The 24,977-nt window shown below is 35.5% G+C and overlaps 4 protein-coding genes and 1 long non-coding RNA gene across 8 annotated transcripts; 4 read left to right on the forward strand and 1 right to left on the reverse strand.

The window, feature by feature from the left end:
* The first annotated feature begins 3,871 nt into the window (after positions 1-3,871).
* Positions 3,872-8,451, forward strand: LOC101252745 (NAC domain-containing protein 54). 2 transcript variants are annotated; one of them, XM_010318251.4, is made up of 6 exons: positions 3,872-4,261; positions 5,256-5,533; positions 5,868-6,245; positions 6,566-6,982; positions 7,139-7,214; positions 7,626-8,451. In XM_010318251.4, the coding sequence occupies exons 1-6, from the start codon at positions 4,105-4,107 to the stop codon at positions 8,273-8,275; spliced, it is 1,956 nt and encodes a 651-aa protein (XP_010316553.1). In that variant the 5' UTR covers positions 3,872-4,104; the 3' UTR covers positions 8,276-8,451. The 2 variants fall into 2 exon arrangements, with proteins under 2 accessions (XP_010316553.1, XP_010316554.1); XM_010318252.4 differs by having other exon boundaries at positions 3,956-4,261; positions 7,619-8,451.
* Positions 8,452-9,737: 1,286 nt separating this feature from the next.
* Positions 9,738-13,511, forward strand: LOC101252458 (uncharacterized). 3 transcript variants are annotated; one of them, XM_004233729.5, is made up of 11 exons: positions 9,738-10,068; positions 11,361-11,466; positions 11,614-11,627; positions 11,703-11,921; positions 12,042-12,113; positions 12,210-12,296; positions 12,386-12,424; positions 12,505-12,609; positions 12,699-12,864; positions 12,990-13,099; positions 13,250-13,511. In XM_004233729.5, the coding sequence occupies exons 1-11, from the start codon at positions 9,844-9,846 to the stop codon at positions 13,334-13,336; spliced, it is 1,230 nt and encodes a 409-aa protein (XP_004233777.1). In that variant the 5' UTR covers positions 9,738-9,843; the 3' UTR covers positions 13,337-13,511. The 3 variants fall into 3 exon arrangements, with proteins under 3 accessions (XP_004233777.1, XP_069149839.1, XP_010316552.1); XM_069293738.1 differs by having other exon boundaries at positions 9,874-10,068; positions 11,372-11,466; XM_010318250.4 differs by lacking the exon at positions 9,738-10,068 and adding an exon at positions 10,436-10,557.
* A 1,562-nt stretch (positions 13,512-15,073) lies between these two features.
* Positions 15,074-17,901, forward strand: LOC101267079 (DEAD-box ATP-dependent RNA helicase 21). The gene has a single exon (XM_004232625.5). The coding sequence runs from the start codon at positions 15,412-15,414 to the stop codon at positions 17,545-17,547; it is 2,136 nt and encodes a 711-aa protein (XP_004232673.1). The 5' UTR covers positions 15,074-15,411; the 3' UTR covers positions 17,548-17,901.
* Positions 17,902-18,451: 550 nt separating this feature from the next.
* Positions 18,452-22,573, reverse strand: LOC101266782 (sucrose synthase 7-like). The gene is made up of 15 exons (XM_004232624.5): positions 22,340-22,573; positions 22,077-22,231; positions 21,779-21,971; positions 21,573-21,691; positions 21,280-21,496; positions 20,980-21,075; positions 20,724-20,897; positions 20,525-20,641; positions 20,274-20,440; positions 19,921-20,145; positions 19,266-19,832; positions 19,046-19,184; positions 18,861-18,952; positions 18,724-18,747; positions 18,452-18,615 (listed from the first exon to the last, which is right to left on the reverse strand). The coding sequence occupies exons 1-15, from the start codon at positions 22,571-22,573 to the stop codon at positions 18,585-18,587; spliced, it is 2,550 nt and encodes an 849-aa protein (XP_004232672.1). The 3' UTR covers positions 18,452-18,584.
* LOC138341830 (uncharacterized) lies at positions 21,856-23,043 on the forward strand. The gene is made up of 3 exons (XR_011214767.1): positions 21,856-21,994; positions 22,080-22,599; positions 22,676-23,043. It is a non-coding gene; the product is annotated as an uncharacterized lncRNA (long non-coding RNA).
* Positions 23,044-24,977: the final 1,934 nt, after the last annotated feature.

The following is a 24,977-nucleotide window of genomic DNA, read 5'->3' on the forward strand; positions in this document are numbered from 1 at the left end:
TTGCCTCTCAAAAGTACTTTTATATCTTTTTTATCATAATTGTGAAGCATACTTTTGTAAATAAATATTTTTATACAATGTACACTATTTTTAATACATCAAATTAAACAATGTATAAGAAATAATCTATGTATAAATAATAATATTTTGAGTATTATTTTTCTATACTCTACCAAACGACTCATGTATTGATAATGCTTGCATTAGTTGTACATAGATTATTTCTCATGTTTTGTTTGATTTGATGTATTAAAAATTGCATGCATTGTATAAAAATTTATTTACAAAGATATCCACCATGATTATGGTGGAAAAGGGGTAAAAAGGATTTTAAAGGTAATTGCATCTTTAATTATGTTATTAAATCTCTGTATTACGAAGACTCAGAAATGCCTCATGCCTGGTGTTAATGGTCTGAATTGGTAACTCTGATCAACAAATTTATTAACAACTTGTCATTATTCTATAGCATAATTGAGGGGTACTTTAGGCAATTTTTGTATTAATAAAAATAAATTGAAAATTAAGTGATGAATTATTTTTAAATTAAGTAAATAAAAATAAATTTAATATAATGAAAAAGTAAAAATATATCGAAAAATGCAAAGTGGGACATGTTTGATGTTTTCTTGTAGGGGTAAAAAGAAAAAGGCAGATTTGGGAGCTTTTCAACTCCCATAGAAAATGTAGTTCATTTAGAAAAAAACGTAAAACTAAGTTTATTCAACGGTGACTACTATTAGTTACTTTACATGTAAAATTAATCCTCTTAAATGGATTTAACTCAAAATTTTCTTTTCCTCTTTTTCATGTTCCAATGCAAATCTAGTCAAACTTCGACGGTTATTTTCTTCTTTTTTTTAAAAAAAAAAAAACCTTATCCAATATTATTACTAAAAAGTATTTTGAGACTTTAACTTTATCAGCATGATTATTAATCCCCAGTCAATAATATTCTGTTGCTAATGATGGAAGATCTTAGGATGATGAGTTGGATAAAGCAATATACGTTGAATAAACTTTAATGCATGGGAAAATTACCCAAAATTAAATCAAAATCTTCTTATTTAATTCTTTTATTAACACGTCATTAATATGTTATGGTCGTGAAGATATTTTAATTTAATAAGAAAAATAGGAAATACTTTGATTATAAACAAGCTAAGTGATTGCTTTTGTTTCTTCAGATGATTGATTATTATATATAATAAATAAAATAATCCCAACAATTTTTTTTCTTCTTTTGGGCTGTCGATTCATGTGACGTTCATTTTGGGGGACATTCTTTCGGCAAGTGTTTTCTTCTTTAATTAAGTGGAATTATAAAACATTACTGTATTAAAGGTTGGATTTGTTTTATGTAATTTAGTATTATTGATTAATTTTATGATTACGTCATTTTGAATGCATGTTCAAACTACTTTCCTCATTACATAAGTTAGAACCCTTTCATGTCCCTCTTTTTCTATGGGGTTTCCAATATCACAAAGTTCGAATACTAATGATTATTGTGGAGTTAAAAATAATATTTGAGCATAGTGTGAACAATGAGACATATATAAAATAACAAAAAAAAGAATAAATTAAAACTATGTTTTCTTTTGGGATATTATTATACTCTATAATAGAATGAGGTTTGAATGCATTAGGGGAAATGGATTTTGAATTTAAAACAATGATATATTGCGTTCATACTAATCCTTAATATATTATAACCTTTTCATTGAGTTGGATAATCTAGTAGCTAATTATCGTTTATCCGTATATATGTAACACAAAAAGTTGTTCTTACGTACACATTATATTTGCTACTATTTTAAAGTATTGTTTTATTTGACAGAAATGAACATGCAATTGTACCAATCCAATTTGCAAGTTGAAAGAAAAGCAAAGAGGAAAACTTACGAAGAACCGTAGAGAAGATATCAATGAATATATATATATATATATATACACACACACGGTTATACAATAATGAAGAAGAATAAAACCTACAAGCAAATTTAAATAATTTAGTTATTTGACAATCTGTACCTTCATTTTATTAATGAGAGTTTATGATATTATCAAGGTTTTCTATTAAAAAATAAATCATTATAAGTAAAATCTGAACAAGAAACATTATCTGATAGTATCATTGGCTTAATTTCTGAACTAGAAAGCTTAATGATACCAATACATAATATATATATATACATATGATTTAATATTAATTAAGCAAAATTATTCGTCTAAATAATATCAATATAATATATGATATAATTATTTAGTGACATATGGATATTAAAATCATATGTTTTTAATTATTTTACGAGATATTTGCTTATTTTCCGCATAACATTTTTCCTTTCCTCCTCTATTTTTTTTTTAAAAAAAAATGAAAAAAAAAACGTAGAAAAAGGGGAAAGCACCAAAAGATAGATTGATGGAAAGGAAAAGCAATGGTGGAAGAGAGGGAATTTTAATGACAATGACAATAGACTGCAACAAGTGATCCTTTGCCACGTAGGATCTTTTCAATCACGTGGCAAAAGTAGGACCCATCACGACACCCTCCTCCCTACCTTTATTTTTCCTAAGCGCAGTAATTTAAAATAACAAAAATAATCAATACATTACAAAATTTCGAGAGAAACATGAATAACTTCTGACGACAAAATAGTATATTTATGTCTCATCAATCCTACGTAAATTAAATCGACTAATACAACGTATTATTCTAATATAAGAAAGATATTAGTAGAAAATTATGTTTAATTTGGCGATGAATTTGTCGGTAGATCGGCGAGGAGCGGGGAATAAGCATGTGAAAAGAACATTCTTAGCAGATTGGCAGTTACGAAAGCCGCCAATACAGTTCCTCTGAAGAATTGTCTTTCTTGCAATTACATAAATACCCCCCTAGCTACTACCCCTATACGTATATTGGTTACCTCTACTAAACAAATACCGAATGGACAAATCTGAAGCATAGAATATTATTGTAACTACCATGTATATAAAATACACGCTACATGTATACGGTGGTCGAGCGGATTCAAAATATAAAATATGAAGTTGAACAATCAACATTAGACGATATTAACAAAAAGATTTTGTTTTGATAAAACAGGATACTTATATTAATATTTAATTTAATATGCATCACAGAGCAGAACGCTGGCGCAGTAGCGTGAGGGAGGATTCAACATCATTGTAGCTATTACATACATTTACATTAGGAGCTAACATTAACAAAAGAATTGAAGTTGAAGAAAAACTAACAATTTGTAGATTACAAAATTTTAACTAGTTATTTGGACATAAACTTTGAAGAAATTGTTACAAGTTAAAGATTTGGGAGCAAAGTATAACATATTATCTTGAATACACCTCTTTATAGATAGTTCTAAGTAATGAAGTTTTGTATTTGCAAATACATTAAAATGAAATTAAGTAGTTACAAATGTTCGAATGTATTAGTTTGAAATCACTCTCTAATTTTATGTGCATTGATCTAGATACTGCCTATGAGAGCCAAGAATATATTATTAACGGCTGTGATACAATGATAAATATTACTCCTTGGAAGGCCTCACGACTTGATGGTTGCATAATAATAATGATATATATTGATATGCTATTGTCTGTTTATTAAGATTAAAATTAGAGGTTTTGATTCAAACTTCAACTAAAAATCCTAGGATTTTACCCTTCATTATGATTTTCTTTTTTTGTATATTAATCAATCCGCAAAGAATATATAATGAAAAACCGCATAAATAAAGAGGAGTTTATAGTATATTGTAAATATGAGCTTGAGAGGAAAGATAAGTAAAGCTATCATTTTGATGTGAAAAAACAAATTTAAAGGGAAAAGTAGCTAAAGGTAGGGGTGGCAGCCACCCTATTTGCTTTTTGGACTTACTTCTCTTTTTGTCTTCTTATCATAAAAACCCTTCCATCCAATTCCTTTCAACTTCCTCATCCTTCTTCTCAAACTGTTGAGTTCCCCCCATCCTCCTCTTAATTTGGATCTTCCTCTTCAATATCTTTTGCTCTATATTGCCAAATTAGGAAGAAAAAAAAAGTTGAAGAGAGAAGTTTCAAATTAGGAGCATATATATGGCACCTGTTTCATTGCCACCTGGTTTTAGATTTCATCCTACTGATGAAGAACTTGTGGCTTACTATTTGAAAAGAAAAATCAATGCCAAGAAAATTGAACTTGACATCATTCCTGAAGTTGATCTTTACAAATGTGAGCCATGGGATTTACCAGGTACCCTACCTATATGTTTAATTCTTTTGATTTTCTCTAATGGAACCAAAACCTAGCTTGTTCACATAATTTAATTTATGTGTAATCAATAATTATATGAAAGGAAAATTAATTCCCATATGTAACATGCACCTTCTAGCTTAATTTTTTTGTGTGTAATATTAGGCTTCTATTTGTCAATAAATAAATAAATTGGTAATTTAGAAAGATAAAATTAATTAAACTACATACCATTCATTTTGAAGGTGTAGAGAAACGAAAAGATATTTAATTAGCCAAAAAGATTTATCACAAAGTGATTGTCAAGAAAGGTATATACAACAAAGATATTACCAACCACTATTTCCTTAATTAACCATGTGTTTATTCATTTTATAATAATTAATGTTTGGAAGTGGCCATTAATTACTTTATTTATTTTTATAAAAATAATGGAATTCAATGGATATTTTTTCTTCCTTCTTTGAACGTAAAAATGAAAATTAAAGCACCCGCAAGATCATTAAATCCATATAGTAATTCCATACGCGTGCTTAATGACCAGTATGTTCTGATTATTGACACTTTGCATCACACTTTAACAGTCAAATTAAAAATCATATAATGCTTTATTATAAAAATATTATATAAAAATGTTAAAGGAAGTTGGTCCCTACATCTTTTGATCTTCTATTGAATCTTAAAGACTGTACTTTGATTATTCGATGATGATTTATCGAAGTCAAAAGTCAGTGTTCAAAAAGAAAATGACATGATTGCAATATTGTTTTATTTCATGAGTTGAAACTCTTTTTTTTTTTTTCCTTTTATCAAAAAAATTATTTTAATCCCTTTGATGATTACCATGTTTCAAGAATCTCTTTCACGTCCTTTTCAGTTTTTCATTTTTTTTGTCTAACTCAATCATTCTTCATTTCCCATGAAGATCTTGTTTTCATTGGTTCATTTGAAATATGAATTTTTACTTTGTGACTCAAATAATTGTGCACTACAGGAAAGTCTCTATTGCCTAGCAAAGATCTAGAATGGTATTTCTTCAGTCCCCGTGACCGTAAATATCCAAATGGATCAAGGACAAATCGGGCAACGAAAGCTGGATACTGGAAGGCGACGGGGAAGGACAGGAAAGTAAATTCACAGACAAGGTCAGTGGGGATGAAGAAAACATTGGTGTATTATAGAGGGAGAGCCCCTCATGGAGCTAGAACTGATTGGGTTATGCATGAATATCGATTAGATGAACGTGAATGTGAAGTTGCTAATGGCTTGCAGGTACGCAAATATAATTTTTAAACTAATTAATTCATTGGACCAGGCCTCTAATTATAATTTGACTTGAAATTGTTAGGTTGTGGAGCCTGATTAGTATATATAATTACTGTTTACGCGGTTTAGGCTGTACTATTTATTTTCTGTAATTAAAAAATACTCTGATTTATTAATATAAATATACCTCACCGTCGTGGAAGTTTACTCATGGGGTGTTACCAAGAAATATTGGTTTCTCTCTAGATCTCTCATCTCATTCTCTCTAAAGTTCTTATGTTCTTTATTCATCAAGTGTGTGTGTGAATTCGATCCTAACAGAAATGCTATCTATACACAGGATGCATATGCACTGTGCCGAGTAATAAAGAAGAATTTGAATACGACCAATGGTGCAAAAATAGGGGAGCAGCAGTATTATGGTAACGCGGCAACAAGTGATAGATCATCTAGCGTTGATCATGTTTACTCTCATGATGGGGGAAGATCATGTCATGATATGATGGAAAGTTCTCATGGATTAATGCCATCATCATCATCATCCACATCCATGGCAGTCCATGGAAGTTCTCCTATTAATGATAATGTTTGTGCTCCAAGTGAGGCTGATGATGATAAATGGATGCAATATTTGTCATCAAATGAACCTAATTTTACTTTCAACAACAGTTTGCAGCCCATTCCAAATTGTGGAACGTTGCCATTTCCCCCATCTAAGGTACGTAATGTTTTCATCAACTTGCTCTAGTTTATAAATTTAATATCTTAATGTTTCTATAAATATGGTATTACAATGATAGTTTAGTTAGAGAGTTGCCCACACCTTCACTCTAGTGGTACAGGTTCGAAACCCACTAGGTTTGATGGTGTAAATATTTTTTAAGTACGATTAGTGAGTGACAGGTAACATGTCTTACATATCATTTTACATGTTAGTACGTAGTTTTGTTATTTAATTTATAGATCGTTACTTAGATGGTATTATAGTGTAAAATTTCTAATAAACAATATATTACTAATCTATATACATGTGATCAGGTTGATATAGCATTAGAGTGTGCAAGGTTGCAACATAGGTTCACATTACCTCAATTGGAGATTCAAGACTTCCCTCAAGTTGGCAGCTATGCTGATCATGCAAAGATACCAGCTCAATCAAGTTTTATTCAACAAGCTTCACAAAATCATGTAATAAATCAAGATTATTCATGGGGTGGAAATTATAATTCATCATGTGCTCCAAATATGGATGATGACTTCTCTTTCTTAATCCCTCTTAATAATAGTAACCAAATCCATCATCATGGTGATTTGGGCTCATTCAATTTCATGGAACAAGATGAGAATGTAATTAGGTCCATTGATATTGGAGATTTTGATCATCATGACTTTAAATCTGATAGAATGGTGGAAAATTTGAGATGGATAGGAATGTCAAACAGAGATCTTGAGAAGGTAATTTCATTAATCTAACCACTAATTATATATTTTCCCATTTTTAATTAAACCTTATATATTCTAGCTCCATTCATATATAAATATATATATATAATTAATCCCTAGAATCCATTATGCTAATTATGCATTTACTTTTCCTTTCTACTTTGACAGACATTTCTTGAGGATTATAAAACTGTTCCACTAGAAAATGTTGCAACAGTCCACATAGAAGAGCATGAGCTTCAAGGTATATATATAAACTCCCCTAAATATATATATATATATATATATATATATATATATATATATATATATATATTCCTTTTCAATTTCTGTTCCATTTTATATAATACATTTTCTTTTTACAAGAATTTTGCAACTAATTAATATCTATAATTGATTTCTTTTTTTTAATTTTGAACTTTTCATTTTATTCTTTATGAACATATTTTTTTTAGCCATAAAAATATAATTATGAGATACAACCAGGGTTTAAACTTGTCGGTTTTAGTACTTAATTTATCCACCTTTTATATAGGTTCAAAATTTGACGTTAAGTCAAATACCGTCATATAAATTAAAATGACATAAATTAATTTATGTTCCTTCCTCTCTTTTTTTCTGTTAAGTTTCTTTTTTGATATATCTTAGATTACAGGTGAAAACAGTGGTCATAGCAACAGCTTCATTACTGGATTCAATGAGACAGAAGCAAACAACTTCTCAATAGGATTTGACAACTTTTTGGATAATGATGGTGACATTGATGGTTTTTCAAATTCCCCAAGCTTTGAAGTGTATGAAAAAGTTGAAGTGAATCATGGGTTTTTTATAGCTACCAGGCAAGCATCCAAGACTTTTTATCATCAAGTGACACCTTCTAGGACACTTAAAATTCACAAAAACCTAGTTCCACTCCATGATTTTCCCAAAAGTTCAATTAATAATTTTGTCACTAGACCATGGACAACAACTATGAGAACTTTGGTGGGTATGGTTGCAATTTTACAAACTTTTTGGATCTATTTTGGTGAATGTTTGGAGTTGGAGGTAAAAGGTTTCAAATTGGAAGACAAGAAGGGTGTCTATGAAGAATGTTGCTTAATAGAGGGGGTGGAGAAGAAGATCAAGAAAGTTCATGATTTTAAATGGGATTTTTATGAGCAAAATAAATTCCTAATTGGGGAAAAACAAGAAGAAGGGATCAAATATTGTTGCTATGTGGAAAAGAAATGGCCAAATTATCTTACACTTGTAGTTGCTCTTTCTAGCATTTGGTTGCATCATATTATTGTCCCTTCATTTTGACTTTTTTCTTTTCTTTTCTTTTCTTTCACATTTTAACATTTTGTTTGTATTGCTAACTATAGTTGTGTTGGGGAAGGCCTAATATTAAGAGCTCCCCCTTGAATTAGATACAAAAAATATAAATGTACTTTCTCTATCAAATTATACTTTAATATAAGCGAGTTTTTGTTTTGTAATTGAGTCATGATTTATTGCTCATCTTAATTTGGAGAATGACAAAGTATTCATCTACTTTTTCCATTCACTACATTTAGCGTGAAATAAAAAAATGTGGAATCTTTAATCGTAAACATTTTGATAATAAGAGAGTCATATCTTTTTAAATTTGAATTAGTCAGATCACTGAATTTCGAAAAAGAAAAAGTTGTGGTGCCATTCATTGAGTACCTTAACAAATTTTTGCAAATGGATAGTTGAATGTTCACGCTTAGAACTGTTGAGTCTGTGAAAATATAGCAAAGATAAGACTTAAAGATAGCAAAAGCATCAAACTCCAACTCACATGCTCATATGTTTTTGCTTTTGTTTGGTTTCTTTTTGTCCTCATTTATTTCTTCTTTTTACCTAAAAGTGTCTGCCCAATATTGTACTTGTACATTCAACTATTTATGCTTTTTGTCTGTCTCTTCAAGTTTTTCTTGTTTATATTCCTTTTTCATGCACTATTTTTACTTCCATTACTCTTTGTTTGTTCTCCCAATAAAGTTTAAATGATTACAATAAGCACCAAATTTTTGTTGTGGCTTTATAAAATCTTTATATATCTCTATTTGTATTTACTTTTCCCCAATTGTAATATGGATTCAACTTATATCATATATAGTAATTTGATTCCCAAAAGTGGGAAGGGGGTTTGTGATAGTAAGTAGGATTTGATATAATTCGATACTTCTAATCTAACTTATATACTTAACTTTAAATTTTAAATTTTAAATTCGTTTCTACCCATAGTAAGTTCTTTTACTTATTTAGATACGATGAAAGAAATATAAACTCACATCTTTTGTTTGAAATATCGTTACTCCTATCTCACAAAATAATCCTTCTCATAATTTCTCATCATATTTATAGGATATTTAGTTCGCGCAGCAAACGATTCTTAAATATTAAAAGATTATTGTATATAAGGAATTAAGGAGGTGGCAAGATGGTAATGGGCAGCACATGAAGGATGCTAAAACAGTAGAAAAATTTTGAGCACTTTAGAACAAATAGAAAACATATAGAAACAAGATGACAAAAACAAGTCTAATGTTTTCAGTGTACTCACGGGTCACATAAATTGGAAATAACCAGTAAAAAGAACTTAATACTAAAAAGGTACAGTCCTTTTTTCACATGCCAACATTACTGAACTCAAATAATTCGTAACCCCAAATTCAACTGTTTCTGTGAAGTATGTCCCCACCCTCCACTACCTACTTTTAATATTTGAATCCCTGTTATAACCGATTAAATTACACTGATACTCTGATTATACTTTTAGAAAGTATTATAAGTGTTCGCATTTCTTTCACCCCTTCACTAAATCCCCTAGCCTAATTTTGTCAGTGTATGTGCACATAAATATGTATTTACTCACACATTTTTCTACTAATTTGTATGTGGTGCAAATTTTGTTTGTTTTGTTGTGGTGCATTCAGAGTTTAGACTATGCAAATGCAGCAATTCCAACAGTGAAAGTTGGGAATATATCAAAAGTGGGAGATTCTGCATATTTTAGGATATACTATGGACAAACCTTCAAAGTTATTAAGAACACCCTTGATGGAAAGAGTTATCTTCTTATCCAGGTAACTACATTTATTTCGAACAGATTATGTAATTGTTATTGTATAGTTCATTGCTAGGACAGACTCCGGCAAGAAGTAGGATTTAAGTGATATACACCGACAATGTCCGCGTATATTTAAGTTATAATAGTAGGTTATTGTTACCAATTCTAATTGGGTGAATATTTTTCACACCTTTAGTCTTGTTTGAATTTAGTTAGAACTGTAAAAAAAAAAAGATGAAGATATTTCCAGGCTAGAATTTACTTGAAAAGAAGATGATAAGGGTTACTGGACCACAAAAGTTGGACATTGGAAGTAGTAGGGTCAAGAATATTTTTTTAAAATGAAAAAGAGTTATACTTCTTTTCATTTGGTCCTCTGTAGTTGGCAATCCAACAACTCACAAAGTACTTCTTGGTTGCTGAATTCCATGGCACAAGTTGCTTTGTTTTGAACTTTCTGTTGGTGTTGTTTTCTTGGCTAAATGATCAATCTGCAGAAAAAAAAGTAAAAGTGTCACTACCTACAGCTACATTATTCTTATTGATCAATACAGTCATGAATTAGCTCGTTTTCGTCTTCTATTGTTCCCTTTTTAGGAGAAGCCAGGGGATTTTACAGCCATGTATAAGAGCATACCTTTGACAGAACCAGAACTTATAGAGATTGAAGATTCTTTGTTTTAAAATTCTTTCAACTAGATCTATATATTTATCCGCAATCAGGGAGAGAGGGGGTTCATTGCTGGAATATGCATATATAGTAATTTTGAACACCCTTGGTGTCCGCGTTGATATTGGAATTCAGAACTGGTCATATACTCTAACAAAATGCTTTTATGTGAATTCCAGCTAGTTGCAAGTTCTTAGTTCTTTTGTGATCTAAGAATACGTGATACAACCTTGGGAGAACAACATCTTTAAAGCTAGCTATTAAGGTGGGAGAGCCCAAGGCTATATAGCCACACGCCCACACCTTTAAAGCTAGCTATTAAGGTGGGAGAGTCCAGGGCTATACAGCCACACGCTGCACACCTTTAAAGCTAGTTATTAAGGTGGGAGAGTCCAAGGCTATACAGCCACACGCTGCACACCTTTAAAGCTAGCTATTAAGGTGGGGGAGCCCAAGGCTACATAGCCACATGCCCACACCTTTAAAGCTAGCTATTATGGTGGGGGAGCCCAAGGCTATATGAGCCCCGCATCAGCTCTTCATTTAACCAAAGTCCCATACCTAGCAATAGGATCATAACAATATGATTCTAGGAAACCAATTCTCTCCTGATTTACTAGAATGTAAATTTTATGCAGAACAACACAAGAATGGCCAGTAGAACAAAATATTGCACCTCAAGAATAAAGTCTTTTGTTATCCCACTAGCAAACTACTCGATCGAGACTGACTACTTTTTTCCAGGTACACCATTTTTAACCATCCTCCTTGTTTTTTTTTCCACTTTATAACATCATATTATAAGCTTTATATGTCTTTTTGGTACGCGTTGATAACTCATGCACTGACTGTTTCTCTCTTTTTCTTCTCTTTCTTTCCTTCAATTCACAGTTTCCTTTTTCGAGGTAAGAATGCACAGTTTTAGTATTATTCTGATAGCTGTATTACTAGATTGAAAATTTTTGCGTGGAATATTGCAGCTTCTAGGCCTATTGGGAAACTTGAAAGGCATAACATCAACATACGTGGCCTCCCAATGTGTACTGAAACTATACCAGGACGGACAAGTGGAGAGCATTAACAAGACTGACCATCAACAACTTGCACAATATGCAGCTCACTTCATCGCCAACACGGATGAAGCTCAACCCTGCAACTTTGCTACATTTGTCCCTATAGGTGAAGATGCACCTCTCCAGGTACATAAGGGACTAAAGATTTAACACACTTTGACAATGCAATTAAGTTCTTTCTATTTTGCGGAGCTTTGCTTTGATCTCTGGTTAGATGGTTACACACAATTTGTACTACTTTAACAGCGTGCAGAGTGGATAAAGTACTTGGGAGTTTTTGCGAATATGGAAAACAGGGCAAACCAAGTTTACGATGCAGTAAGTGAAGAAATCAGACATCCTCAGTTTCCAATATGATGACAATAGTTAGAAGAATTTCTTGTTTATTAAGGATTTTGCTTCTTTTATGGACAGATTAAGGAGAACTATTTGTGCTTGAGCAAAGCTGCAACTGGTAGGAGTTCATTAAAACCAACTGTCTCTTGGATGGAGTATAAAGATGTGTGTACACCCACTCGTGAACCCAACTTTTTTACAATAATCATTTGTTTTACAGTTTCCGTTTAACATACACCTGTTTTCTTGAATAGGGAGTGTGGTCATTTACAAGAGATCCATACAAATTAAAGGTTAGATCTTTCTCACTTTCAAGTTTCAATAGTTTTTTGATCAGTTTCTCCAGTTTAGCTATACTAATTTGACAATGCAGTTTGTAGAGGATGCTGGTGGAGTCAATGTTGATGATTCCATCAACAAAGTCACATACAATATGTCTAACCCTGATGATTTGGAAGAGATTCATGCCATTTTGTGTGTATGTTAATTCTCTCAGCTGATCATTTAAATTATCAATATGTCAAATCTCCTTCCGCTCATTTGTTTTTTTTTTTTTTTGTTTTGTAGACTGTGGATGTAGTGATTGATGAAACATATACCTCAGATCCAGCGGCTTATAATGGCTCCACATTTCTCGGAAACATCAATTTGGAAGATCAAACTTGCTTTGCTTTTCTCACAAATCAAAGCATATGGAGATATGATAAAAGAGTGCAAAATTCTGTAGTCCTCGGTAGGATTCTCTTCGTGTTTCAAAGATTATTTGGAGTTGAATGCATAACCAATTTAATTAGTAATAGAGAACCTTGTTTTCTATTGTTTCTGGGACTGATAATGTTCATCTTTCGCTTGTTGAAGACTGGTACGATGGAGCTGTCTCTCAACCCCAACTGGTCCTAGCAGATATTGTCGAAGCTTTATATCCTACCGGAAATTATAACACTACATATTTCAGAAATATCGCCAAGGTATGACAATTTTAATTGCATACAATACAAGTTCAATTAACTTCTACATTGTGACTACCGCGTCACCTAAAAATGAAAAATATTGCGTGTCATAACACGTCAAAGAAGAAATTGGAAGTCACTAACATTCTGGCATGTTAACTATCGCAGGGAGAAGGGATCATAAGCATTGTTCCTGAAATGTGTGAAAGAGATAGCTCCATCCCAATGGAACCTACAGTTGTAGCTTGCCAGTAACTAGCAATTCTTTCTCATGATTTTTCGCTTCTCTTTTTTAGTCGCATTTTGGCCTGTTATTGATCTGCTATGTAGTTATAAGATTAGATTCGAACGGAACCAATTTATATATCAGTAAAGTCGAAGTCAATGGGGTACTACGTACTCTGAAGAGTCTTGCATAGTCACAAGCAAATTTTCTGCAGAATTTAAGTTAAACCAACGGTACTAGCCGCCATCAGCTTCAGTTTATTGCTTTACAGGGTTAACATTGGGTGAGATATGTTTTGCTATGATATCATCTAAAATTAGATTCTACACCTAAATCATATGGCAAAATCTAGTTCCGAGAGAAAAATTGTCCAAACTTTATAAAGAATTTACTAAAATAAGACTTTTATTATTCTTTTAACCGTAATGAGCTTCACATCTTGACATGTTCCTAATGTTACCTACTTTGAAGAGATAGAAGTCATTTCTTAAAGTGCTTTTTTAACCGTAATGGGCTTCACATCTTGACATGTTCCTAATGTTACCTACTTTGAAGAGATAGAAGTCATTTCTTAAAGTGATTTTTTAATCGTAATGGCTTCACATCTTGACATGTTCCTAATGTTACCTACTTTGAAGAGATAGAAGTCATTTCTTAAAGTGCTTTAATCCAGATAACTGAGAAGAAATTAAAGATTTGTCATTTCTTCAAGTGCTTTAATCCGGACAACCGAGAAGAAATTAAAGGTTTAGTAAGATGAAATCAGATGATAAAATTGAGAATTGAGTTTATTAATTATGAGTTTATAGATTAATGATGTGAAATCGAATAGTTAAATTGAGAGCTGATTTTATTAGTTTGCTAGTGTAAGACTTCATAAATGAAATCATATTTGTAAAAATATGACACGTGAACTTAACTCAAGACTTTTACCCACTCTAACAATCTCTTCACGCCCGAACCTGACAGGAGCGTGGACTGGGTGGAAGTCCAAACTGAGATGACCTGGCTTTGATACCAAATAAAAAAAATGACATTTGGGTCTAACTCAATCTCAAAATCTAACTTATGAGGGAAGAATTGTCCAAACTCATAGAAGGAGACCACTAACTCATTCTCCAACCAATGTGGAACTTTTATCCACTCTAACAAGATTCTACCAAACAAAATGATAATTGAGGGATCCGCTAGGTTTGATGGATGACAATTTTGAAAACTTTGATAACATAGAATTATTAATGAATATGACTAATATGTAATGAAGTGGGTTGAGCAAACATATCTTCTCTTATCGAGTTATCTATTATATGTTGTTACTAGTTGGAGGTAATAGACCTAGAAATATTGTTTTTGGATGTTAGTTTAATTCACGCAAAAAATAAATTTGGACATCGCCGTTATCAAATTGTTTTTCTATGTTAATTTTAACGCACATGAAAACACATCTGGACATTACATTTATCAAATTATTCTCCGTAATAATTTTAATCCACGCGAAAATAGATCTAGACATTGCAGTTACCAAATTGTTTTCCATTGTGAGTTTTAATGCCTGCGAAACACACCTGAACATCGCAGTTGCAAAAATTATTTCCCCGTGTTAGTTTTAATTCTTGCGAAATTGGACACTACGATTATGAAATTACTTTTTCTTGTTCGTTTTAATGCGCGCGAATACAAATTTAAGTAACACAAGTACTGTATTTATTTTCTTGTGTTAGTTTTAATGCATGCGAAAATAGACCTAAACATCACGACTGTCAAATTATTTTCCTACATTAATTTTAATGCGCGCGAATACAAATTTGAATATCACAAATTCCATATTTATTTTTTTAAGTGTTAATTTTAATGCATGTAAAAATAGATCTAAACATCACGACTACCAAATTATTTTCCTACATCAATTTTAATTCGCGCAAAAACAGACTTGAACACCACAATTACTTAATTGTTTTTGTGTTCAAAGCGTGATGCATATTGTTAGTCTTGCACAACTAAAGTGAAATATTGTTAAAAAGACCCTAATCGATCATCAGAAGGAGAAAACGGTATCGCGACTTTTTCCCTTTTACAAGAACCCTATCTGCATCAGCCGGACGATATGAGTCGGTCAGTGGACGAGCTCGGAACTACCAAACCGGATCCGACGAAGAAGCCCGTCTTCCTCACCAAAGCACAGCGAGAGCAGCTAGCCCTACAGCGCCGCCACGATGAAATCGCCGAACAGAAACGGCGGGCCGAACAGCTTCTCCAACAACAGGGTAACAACCGCCCTTCCTCCACCGATAACGACCATGAACGAGATCATCGTGACAGAGATAGTAGGGGTGACCACCATCGCTCCAGGGACCGGGACAGGGACAGAGATAGAGACAGAGATAGGGAAAGAGAAAGGGAGTCGAGGGACCGGGAGGTGGAGCGCCGGAAGCGCGAGAGGGAGCGTGACGAAGAGGTGAAGGAACGAGAGCGAGCTCGACTGGACAAATTAGCTGAGCGAGAGCGAGAGAAAGAGCTTGATGCAATCAAAGAGCAGTACCTTGGCTCCAAAAAACCTAAGAAGCGGGTGATTAAACCTAGTGAGAAATTCCGATTTTCGTTTGATTGGGAGAACACCGAGGACACATCTCGCGACATGAACGCTCTATACCAAAACCCTCACGAAGCCCGCTTACTCTTTGGTCGCGGATTCCGTGCTGGAATGGACCGGAGGGAGCAGAAGAAGCTTGCTGCCAAGAATGAGAGAGAGCTGCGGGAGGAGATCTGGAAAAAGGATGGCGTTGAGGAGTCTGCCGTAGAAGCAGCTGCCCTGAAGAAGAAGGAACAGGATGCCGACATGTATGACACTTTTGACATGAGGGTCGATCGCCATTGGTCAGACAAGAAGCTAGAGGAAATGACAGAGAGAGATTGGAGGATATTCAGGGAGGATCACAATATATCATACAAGGGGTCGAGGATACCCCGTCCAATGAGGAATTGGGTCGAGAGCAAGTTAACTACTGAGTTGCTCAAGGCTGTTGATAGGGCTGGCTACAAGAAGCCGTCTCCCATACAAATGGCTGCCATTCCACTTGGACTTCAACAGCGTGATGTGATTGGCGTTGCAGAGACGGGTTCAGGTAAAACTGCTGCTTTTGTTCTCCCTATGTTGACTTATATCACTAGGCTTCCTCCATTGAGTGAGGAGAATGAGGCGGAGGGGCCATATGCCGTTGTTATGGCCCCCACACGAGAACTTGCTCAACAAATTGAGGATGAGACTGTCAAGTTCGCACACTATTTGGGTATCAAAGTTGTTTCTATTGTTGGTGGGCAGTCCATAGAGGAGCAAGGTTTTAGGATTAGGCAAGGTTGTGAAGTTGTGATTGCAACCCCTGGGCGACTTCTTGATTGCTTGGAGAGACGTTATTGTGTTCTGAACCAGTGTAATTATGTTGTTCTTGATGAAGCTGACCGTATGATTGACATGGGTTTTGAGCCTCAAGTTGTTGGTGTACTGGATGCTATGCCTTCAAGTAATATGAAACCGGAGAATGAGGATGAAGAGCTTGATGAGAAAAGAATTTATCGAACCACTTATATGTTCAGTGCTACCATGCCACCTGCTGTGGAGCGGCTGGCTAGAAAATACTTGAGAAATCCTGTTGTTGTGACTATTGGCACTGCTGGAAAGACTACTGACCTCATCACTCAGCACGTGTTTATGGTAAAGGAATCAGAGAAAATGTATAAACTGCAGAAATTGCTGGATGAGCTTGGAGATAAGACAGCTATTGTGTTCATCAACACTAAGAAGCAGGCTGATTTTGTTGCCAAGAATCTGGATAAAAACGGCTACAGGGTAACCACACTGCATGGTGGAAAGTCTCAGGAGCAAAGAGAAATCAGCCTTGAAGGATTTAGGACCAAGAGGTACAATGTGTTAGTTGCTACTGACGTTGCTGGTCGTGGTATTGATATACCTGATGTGGCCCATGTGATAAACTTTGATATGCCAAACAATATTGAAGCATACACCCATCGTATTGGACGTACAGGTCGTGCAGGAAAGACGGGTGTAGCCACAACATTCTTGACCATGCAGGATACTGAAGTCTTTTATGATCTTAAACAAATGCTCACACAAAGCAACAGTCCTGTTCCCCCAGAACTTGCCCGGCACGAGGCTTCGAAGTTCAAGCCAGGAAGTATTCCCGACAGACCACCTAGGAGGAATGATACTGTATTTGTTCATTAAAGTTGGAATTGCTACATATGCTATTGTAGGGGTCAAGTGTTGGGAGTTTCTATAATGGTATCTGCTGAAAAAAATGAGCTAGGTGGGTGATTGATGGAGTTGGTAGATAGATATTAGGGTTCAAACATAATGGAAGTGAAGTGGTAACAATGTTTGGTAATGAGTTTTTTTCTGTTACTAACAAGTAATGTGCTGTCAGCTTTGCTGAAGGGATTTGCTTTTTTATTCTGATTCCGTTTGTCGATGCCTAGGCTTTACTGAAGAGCTTCCTGTAAACTCTTAAACATTTCTTGTGTTCCCTTTCTTTATTACTTAATCTTAAGATAGTCTCAGGAACTTAAATTTATCGCCAAAGTATGAAGTTTATCGCCAATTAGTTAGCAAGTTCTTTGGACAACAGGTACATGTGAGTATGGAATTTGGTAAACCAGTCCATATTCTAGTAGATATAACCTACTTCCTTTATGATTGTTTTACGTTATTATGTTATGTTGTGTGGTTCTCATTTGCTTCAACTCTATCTAGCCTCACGTAACTGCACTTAATATTCTTCATTTGTGTAATCCAAAGTTTTTACCGAAATGCACTCTCAGTAATCTGTCAATCAAGTCATGCACCACCATTTCAACCTCCTTTCTTAAAAGTTTTGGGGTAGACACCGAAGTCTGTAAGCTGGTGTTATTTCTGTTTAAGAATTTGATTGTCATTGTTTTTTTAATTTACAATTTGAGAAAAATTGATTGAAATTTGAAACATCTTGTATAATTTCTGTTATTGCTTTTAGTTGGGTTTTACACTTTTTGAATAAGAGGGATTTACTTGCTGAGAATGTCCATGCTCGTGCAAGTAAACACTACTGGACTTCCAATATTCAAAAAGATAGATTTGAGCAATCAATCTGGAATTTGGAAGCAAGAAAGACACAGCCACTGCTGGTTTTCACTTATTCTGTCTTGAAATTGAATTACAAATCATACTTAAAAAAGAAAATTACACTCTTTATTTGCGTGTTATGGTTGACAATGAGGGAACAAGTATCATGACTGGCTGTTCGATGATCCAAACAACCTGCAGTATGACACTTCAAATCGTTAGTAACCTCCTCAAAAGGGGAGGGAGGATAAAAGAAATAGACACATCCGTGATCCATGCAGTAGCAATTGTATAAAATCTTACTTCTGCAACCTTGATTGTGAGCGCCTGGTACCATAGAAAAAATTGCATACATCAGTACCGTTGCTGTGTGGTTCTAATTTACTACTAGAATATTCTAGGACCCTTGAAAAATTGTGGGCAAAAGTTCTAGAGCGTACCTCTGTGATAACTGTGGCTTAACTTTCACCCTCTCGGGTCTCTCCTTTGGTCCTTCTGTTTTTTCATCAATTTTGATCGGCACATCTTTTATCTGCAGCAAGTGTAATTTAGGAAGCAAAATAAGAAAAGTATATCTCATAAGGATGTTTGGAGTAGAATGTAATGCAGGCATGCAGAAATATACCAAGTTTCTGAACTCGAGATTGTAGAAAGTATCGATGTATCTTTGCTTTGCTTGTTTCTGATCTTTGTACAATGTCCTCCAAAAAGTGTAGATTGACCCCATATTCAATACCTTGTTTGCATAGATCTTCCATGTGTAACTGCAAAATATAAGGATTAAGAAAATTTCAACCAGATATATGCCTCTCTGCAATTTGAACAATTGTTTATTTGTGAGTTACCATTCATATATACGCTTTAGACCCTGGGCTGAAATCCTGTTCCAATGCTCAGGATCCTCCTTGCACTTCTGGAAAAAATTGGCAATTTTGTTGCTTGATTCATCTCCATTATTTGGATCAATATGGAAGCCTGAAATCCCGTCAACAATAATCTCAGCAGGGCCGCCTTGGCTGGTAGCGAAGGTTGGTAATCCACAGTTCATTGCTTCAATGACTGTAAGGCCAAATGCTTCATATAAAGCAGGCTGCACAAAAGCTCCTTTTGAATCTGCTATTGTGCGGTAGAGTTCGCTATTCCTGTATCTGTCAGTCTGAGCTGCTATCCATCTAATCTGACCCTTAAGCTGGTATTTCTCTATCAGTACATGCATCTTTTTTATTTCAGCTGCTTCTTCTCTATCCTTGGATTTTGTAGGATCAAAGGAACCGCCAACCACAACAAGGTTCACTAAGCTTCTGAGCTTCTTGTTCTTGCCAAACCATTCAGTTAGTCCAGTTGTGTTCTTCACTGTGTCCAGCCTTGCCATGGTGAAGAGGATAGGCTTCGTTCTGTCTTCTAAATATCCACTGTGGTTGAAAGAAGTAAAACATTAATACGTAGAACTGTGGGATATTCCTATTGGCACTAAACTGAAGTTTGAGCACTAAGACTTACATGTGCTCGTCATTATCCACTTTACTAAAAAGAAGCTTCTCAATGGCAGGTCGGAAATCAGTCAAACGCTTCTGCTTTTCTGTGTAAGGGAAATATACTGACTGGTCTGCCCCAGGAGCAGCAATGTTAAATTTAGGATCAAAGACATTGATGCCTGAAGCAACTCTATAAAGCCCTGGAAGGGTAAATGCACTGTGACTTTCATATTGCCCTGGCCTGTCTTTGCTGCAAATGTTAGCACATAAGAATGAGATCCATGAAATTTCAATAATTTGAGCAAATACATAACTGGATTTCTGATGTGTATTCAATTCTATCATATTAATGCATTACTTATTCTCTCTAATTCTTACCTTCCAGCTATTTCTTGATATGTGCTTGTGATAACAAAATCTGCAGAATTCATTGCAATCAAATCAGCTGTAAATTGGCACGAAAAGTGGTACTTTGGATCTAGTTCCTTTAATTTGATGTCAGAATCTTCATATTTAGTCTTTTCCAGTGCATGAGCAATTGTTCCCTAGTACAGAGATGGTCTAGGTAAGTGGACAATAGACACTAACTTGGGGAAGAAACAATATTGAATATGATTAGGGAAAGTTACCAGAGTTATCCCGAGTTTTCTAGCCATTAATGATGCCACTAAATTCCCGTCAGTGTAGTTACCAATGATTAGATCAGGCTTGCCTTCCATTAGCTCGATGATTTTGTCAGAAGCATCCTTAAGTCGAGGCAAAAAGCAAATGTAATTTAGAAAGAAAGAAAAACTCTGGATGAGCAAGGTTTTACATAAAGATACACACCTGAGTATATCTCTCCAGATAAGGGTAGATATCGAATCGAGAAACCCATTGATTAAGCACTCCTTTTTCTGTCCTAAATGGAACTCTGAGGATGTGAGAATGCTTTGTATTGTTGATTGGTTCTAGTTCCTGGTTGCACTTTGTTCCTTTTGCATCTGGGATCAGCCGGGTTAACTGTAGAATCAAGATATGATATTAGCTTTTCTAAACAACCTCTACCTTATTGCATACTCATGTTGATTGTCTAGGAACTCACCACAAGAATCTGAGGCTTAACATTGAGCCCCTGCTGTTTAATTCTTTGAAGCAATTCTTCTTCAAAAGCTACAACTTGATCCAAAACATAAACCACCTGATCAAACGCAACGTATTAACTTGGATAATATGGCAAGTGTAAAATAGTAGTGTATTTTAACCTATCGTAGCAGGTAACCTTCTTGATTTTTGCAGGTTTTTCAATTCCGTTTCTAATGGAAGTTACTTGTGATTATCTTTTAGGTGACCTGATAGTTTAAAAATTCTTTTACAGTGAAGTAAGTAAAAGTTAGATGCTTACCTGACCACCGGTGTCTGGCAAGCCAAGAACATCAGCTTGGCCGAAGTATCCATGAACAGAGAACAATACAATATTGAAAACAGTCGGAACCCTTCCAAAGAATTTCTCAATGTTTGATGGATCTGGTGCCTGAAGCACCTCAGAAAGTGTTCTCATTGTATCTCGGACTCTTTCAGCTGTATCACCCCAGCCTTTCTCAAAACCCCACTCTTTGAATCTGCACAAGAATTGAAGCCACTTAGTACTTTGTAGCATGCCAAAAGGGGGAGGAAGTAGAGGAAAAACTAATTAACCTTAGCTCAAAGCTCTGATATGGTGTATCAGTTGGTAAGGAAGAAATAGATGCTTCTGCTACAACCAATGCAGCCTGAAGCTTTGCGACAGTGCTGAGTGTCTCGTTGATCATCAGTTTCTGCATTTGAACATAAAGGAAATTTGTTATTATCTTTTCCTCTTAGGACAAGTTATTATTTATGAAGTCTAGTTTTGCTTGACATACATCTCCTTGATGGTTCAACGTGAGCAGGTAGTCAACTAGACACTGTGCACTCATGGAGCTAGCATTTAGCTTTGAAGTTAGAAACTTGGAAACATAACTGAGACCATTTCCGATTGAAGAAGATAGTGTCAGGCGAGGCGTTGAGAAGTCTACTGCTCCAAAATCAATTTCCAGTGCATATTCATCTTTTGCCCTGCATTTCATGTTCACACAAAGGTAATCCTTATGAGTTTTCACTTTTCTGATTGGAGGTATAAAACCATAGAAGGTATTATAAAAGCTACAGTGTTTTCTATACCAGCTTTCATCAACTATCATTTCCTTGAATTTCAAGTACTCTGTAGCTGTAATACCATCAACAGAAAGATCATTAGCATTCACTTTCACATATTCCCAGAACCCGGGATTCTGTCTCGTGGCAAAGGCAATGTAGGGAGGAACAACTGCAGCCTCCTGCAAAATTTGATCACAGAAGATTTTAAGAACAAATGCACATCATGCAAAATCTGAAAACAATGTAAGGAAACTATTACTAAGTGCAGCATATGGCTCTTGCTATACCATTGTAGTACATAAAATGTAACCAAGTAAGCCTTCCAAGACATGGTTCCTTTCAGCTGGATCATCAATCACTTTCTCTAATTCATCCATCAAGTTATGAAGTTTCATCATCCTCTTGCCTTGCTCTATGTATTTGGCAAAACATCTCTTCATGTGATACCGGCTTTGCCTTAAGGCTTCTGGCATGCTATCAGCTATGGACTCTGATCTCTTCAAGGCTGGTGTAGTAGCCATTTTTCGGCGAGCTACAAAAGCTTAAGGTGTCGATATTTACACAAAGAATTGTGTTTTTTATTGACTTGTGATTTTTGTTGAGATTTTTTTGGGAATTTATAGGTAATTAGCAAGAGAATGTTACAAGGAAAAGAGGAAAGGAAGGACAAAACTTTCTTCTAAAGAAATAAGAAAAGAAAGGAATGTTGTTGTCATTTGGGTGAATGGTTGAGGTATTGGTATCATTCTTTTCTTTCTGTCTGATTGATGATCAAGCCATGAGAATATTCACTATCTCACGACAAACAAAAAGAAACTGTACCAAATGAGAAAGACTAGGAGGAAAACCAAAAAGAGCATGCAATCAGGATAGACAAGTACCTTTATATCAATCCCTGTTTAATGTTTTCGCTTTAACTTGTTATAGCATGTAACTTACTTAACATAATTGTATTTTACTTGACTGGATTGTAAATATATTTTACATTGTTAGCACATTAAGACGAGTCAAGTAGAGATGCGTCAGCCAATGGCAATTCAAGAATTTCTTTTATAAACAAAATTTGCATTTTGTCCTTATTCAGTGAAGTGGATTCAAAACTCAATACGACTAGATAGAGTAATTTGAGAAAGAAAAACCCCAAGCAATATAGAATAAACAATAAATTAATAGAAGAGTACGTGTCACGGGGTGAATTTTTCAGCACCGTGAAGGACAGTCAAGAAGGTTTGCACAGCTCTTCTAACTTCAGTCCAACCAAATGTCCAAAGAATCTAAAGCAAGAGTCCACAAGCAAAGCCACAAAACAGAAAATAAAGGCAAGAATGCAAGCAAGAAAGGCAACCAAGTTTGGGAGGCAGCAAGGCCAATTTTCCAATATTTTCCAAAGAGAGAGCTTCCAAGAGCTTTTACAAAGTAAGAGGAAAGTATTTTTCTAACTATCTGCTGAAAATGCAACTTCTACAATATACAAAGGCTCCAAAAGTGAGCCAAAAACGTGTGGGCAAACATTCAAAATTAAAAGCTCCAAGTGGCAGGTTTTCAGAGGCTAGAAAGGAGGCAGCTTTGTCTTCACAGCTTTACTGCCACATGGCAGACTGCTTGCACAGAATTTTGTCCTTCACCCCTTGGCTGGCCTGGTGAGCATGGTCTGTTTTCTCCATATTGGCAAGCAACCTCCAGCATTTGGGGAGGCAGTTTGACAAGGCATTTTGGACCCTCCAAGCTTTGAGGAATAGCTGCAGCGTTTTTGGAATTGCCGGAATTTAATGTTCCGCCTTGCGGGGCGGGACACGCTCCCCCGCCTGAACTGGCGACGACCCGACGCCACATAGCTGCATGTACCGATGGACCTTGTCGCGGAACTGCCACAAGTCTTCGTACTTCTCCCAAGTTGCCTCCTCCGGCGCCGTCCCCTTCCAGTGTACTAAGAACTGGGAACTGGAATTGTTCCAGCCTTTCCCACGAATGAGCTGGTGATCAATGATCGCCTCAATCTGTTTGTCCACAGTAGGCGGCACTACGAAAATTCTGGCCCTCTCGGACTGACCCCGATCCTTATCCTCTTTGTCTTCAAAGTAGGGCTTTAATTGGCTTGCGTGGAAGACCGGATGAATCTTCAGATGGTGCGGCATGTCTACCCGATAGGAGATTTTGCCAGCCTTGGCAACAATCTCAAATGGCCCCTCGTACTTGCGAATCAAATTCTGATTCACGACTCGCAGTGACTTGAATTGCCAGGGATTCAGTTTCACCATGACTCTATCCCCAATCTGATAATTCACCGGACGTCGCCTACGATCAGCAAACTTTTTCATTTTTCGGGCAGCCTTGTCGAGGTACGACGGTGCAAGGTCGACCTGTTCTTCCCAGGCCTTGGCCATTTGATAGGCACCTGTACTTTTGAAACCAGTGTCAACAGGCAAGGACTGGGGTGTTGTTGGCTGCTGCCCCGTCGCTAACTCGAACAGACTCTTCCCCGTTGCCTCACTGCGCTGTAGATTATATGAGAACTGGGCAGTGTCTAGCAGCCTTGCCCAGTCCCTTTGATTAGCACTAACATAGTGCCTCAGATAGCACTCCAATAGTGCATTGATTCTCTCCGTCTGCCCGTCCGTCTGAGGGTGGAAACTGGTCGAGAAATGCAACTCCGACCCCAGCAAGCTAAACAGCTCCCTCCAAAACGAACCTGTAAACCGGGGATCACGATCGCTGATGATGTGTTTAGGAATGCCCCAGTATTTGACAACATCACGTAGGAAGACCCTGGCAGCTTCCTTGGCTTTGTAGTTAGCCGTGGTGGCGGTGAACGTCGCATACTTGGAGAAACGATCCACCACGACCATAATTGTTCCGAAGCCCTCCGAGTTTGGTAAACATGTTATGAAATCCATGGTGACGCTGTCCCAAGGCTTTTCAGCAATG

Source organism: Solanum lycopersicum, chromosome 2 (genome assembly GCF_036512215.1).
Source record: "Solanum lycopersicum chromosome 2, SLM_r2.1".
Classification (NCBI taxonomy): domain Eukaryota; kingdom Viridiplantae; phylum Streptophyta; class Magnoliopsida; order Solanales; family Solanaceae; genus Solanum; species Solanum lycopersicum.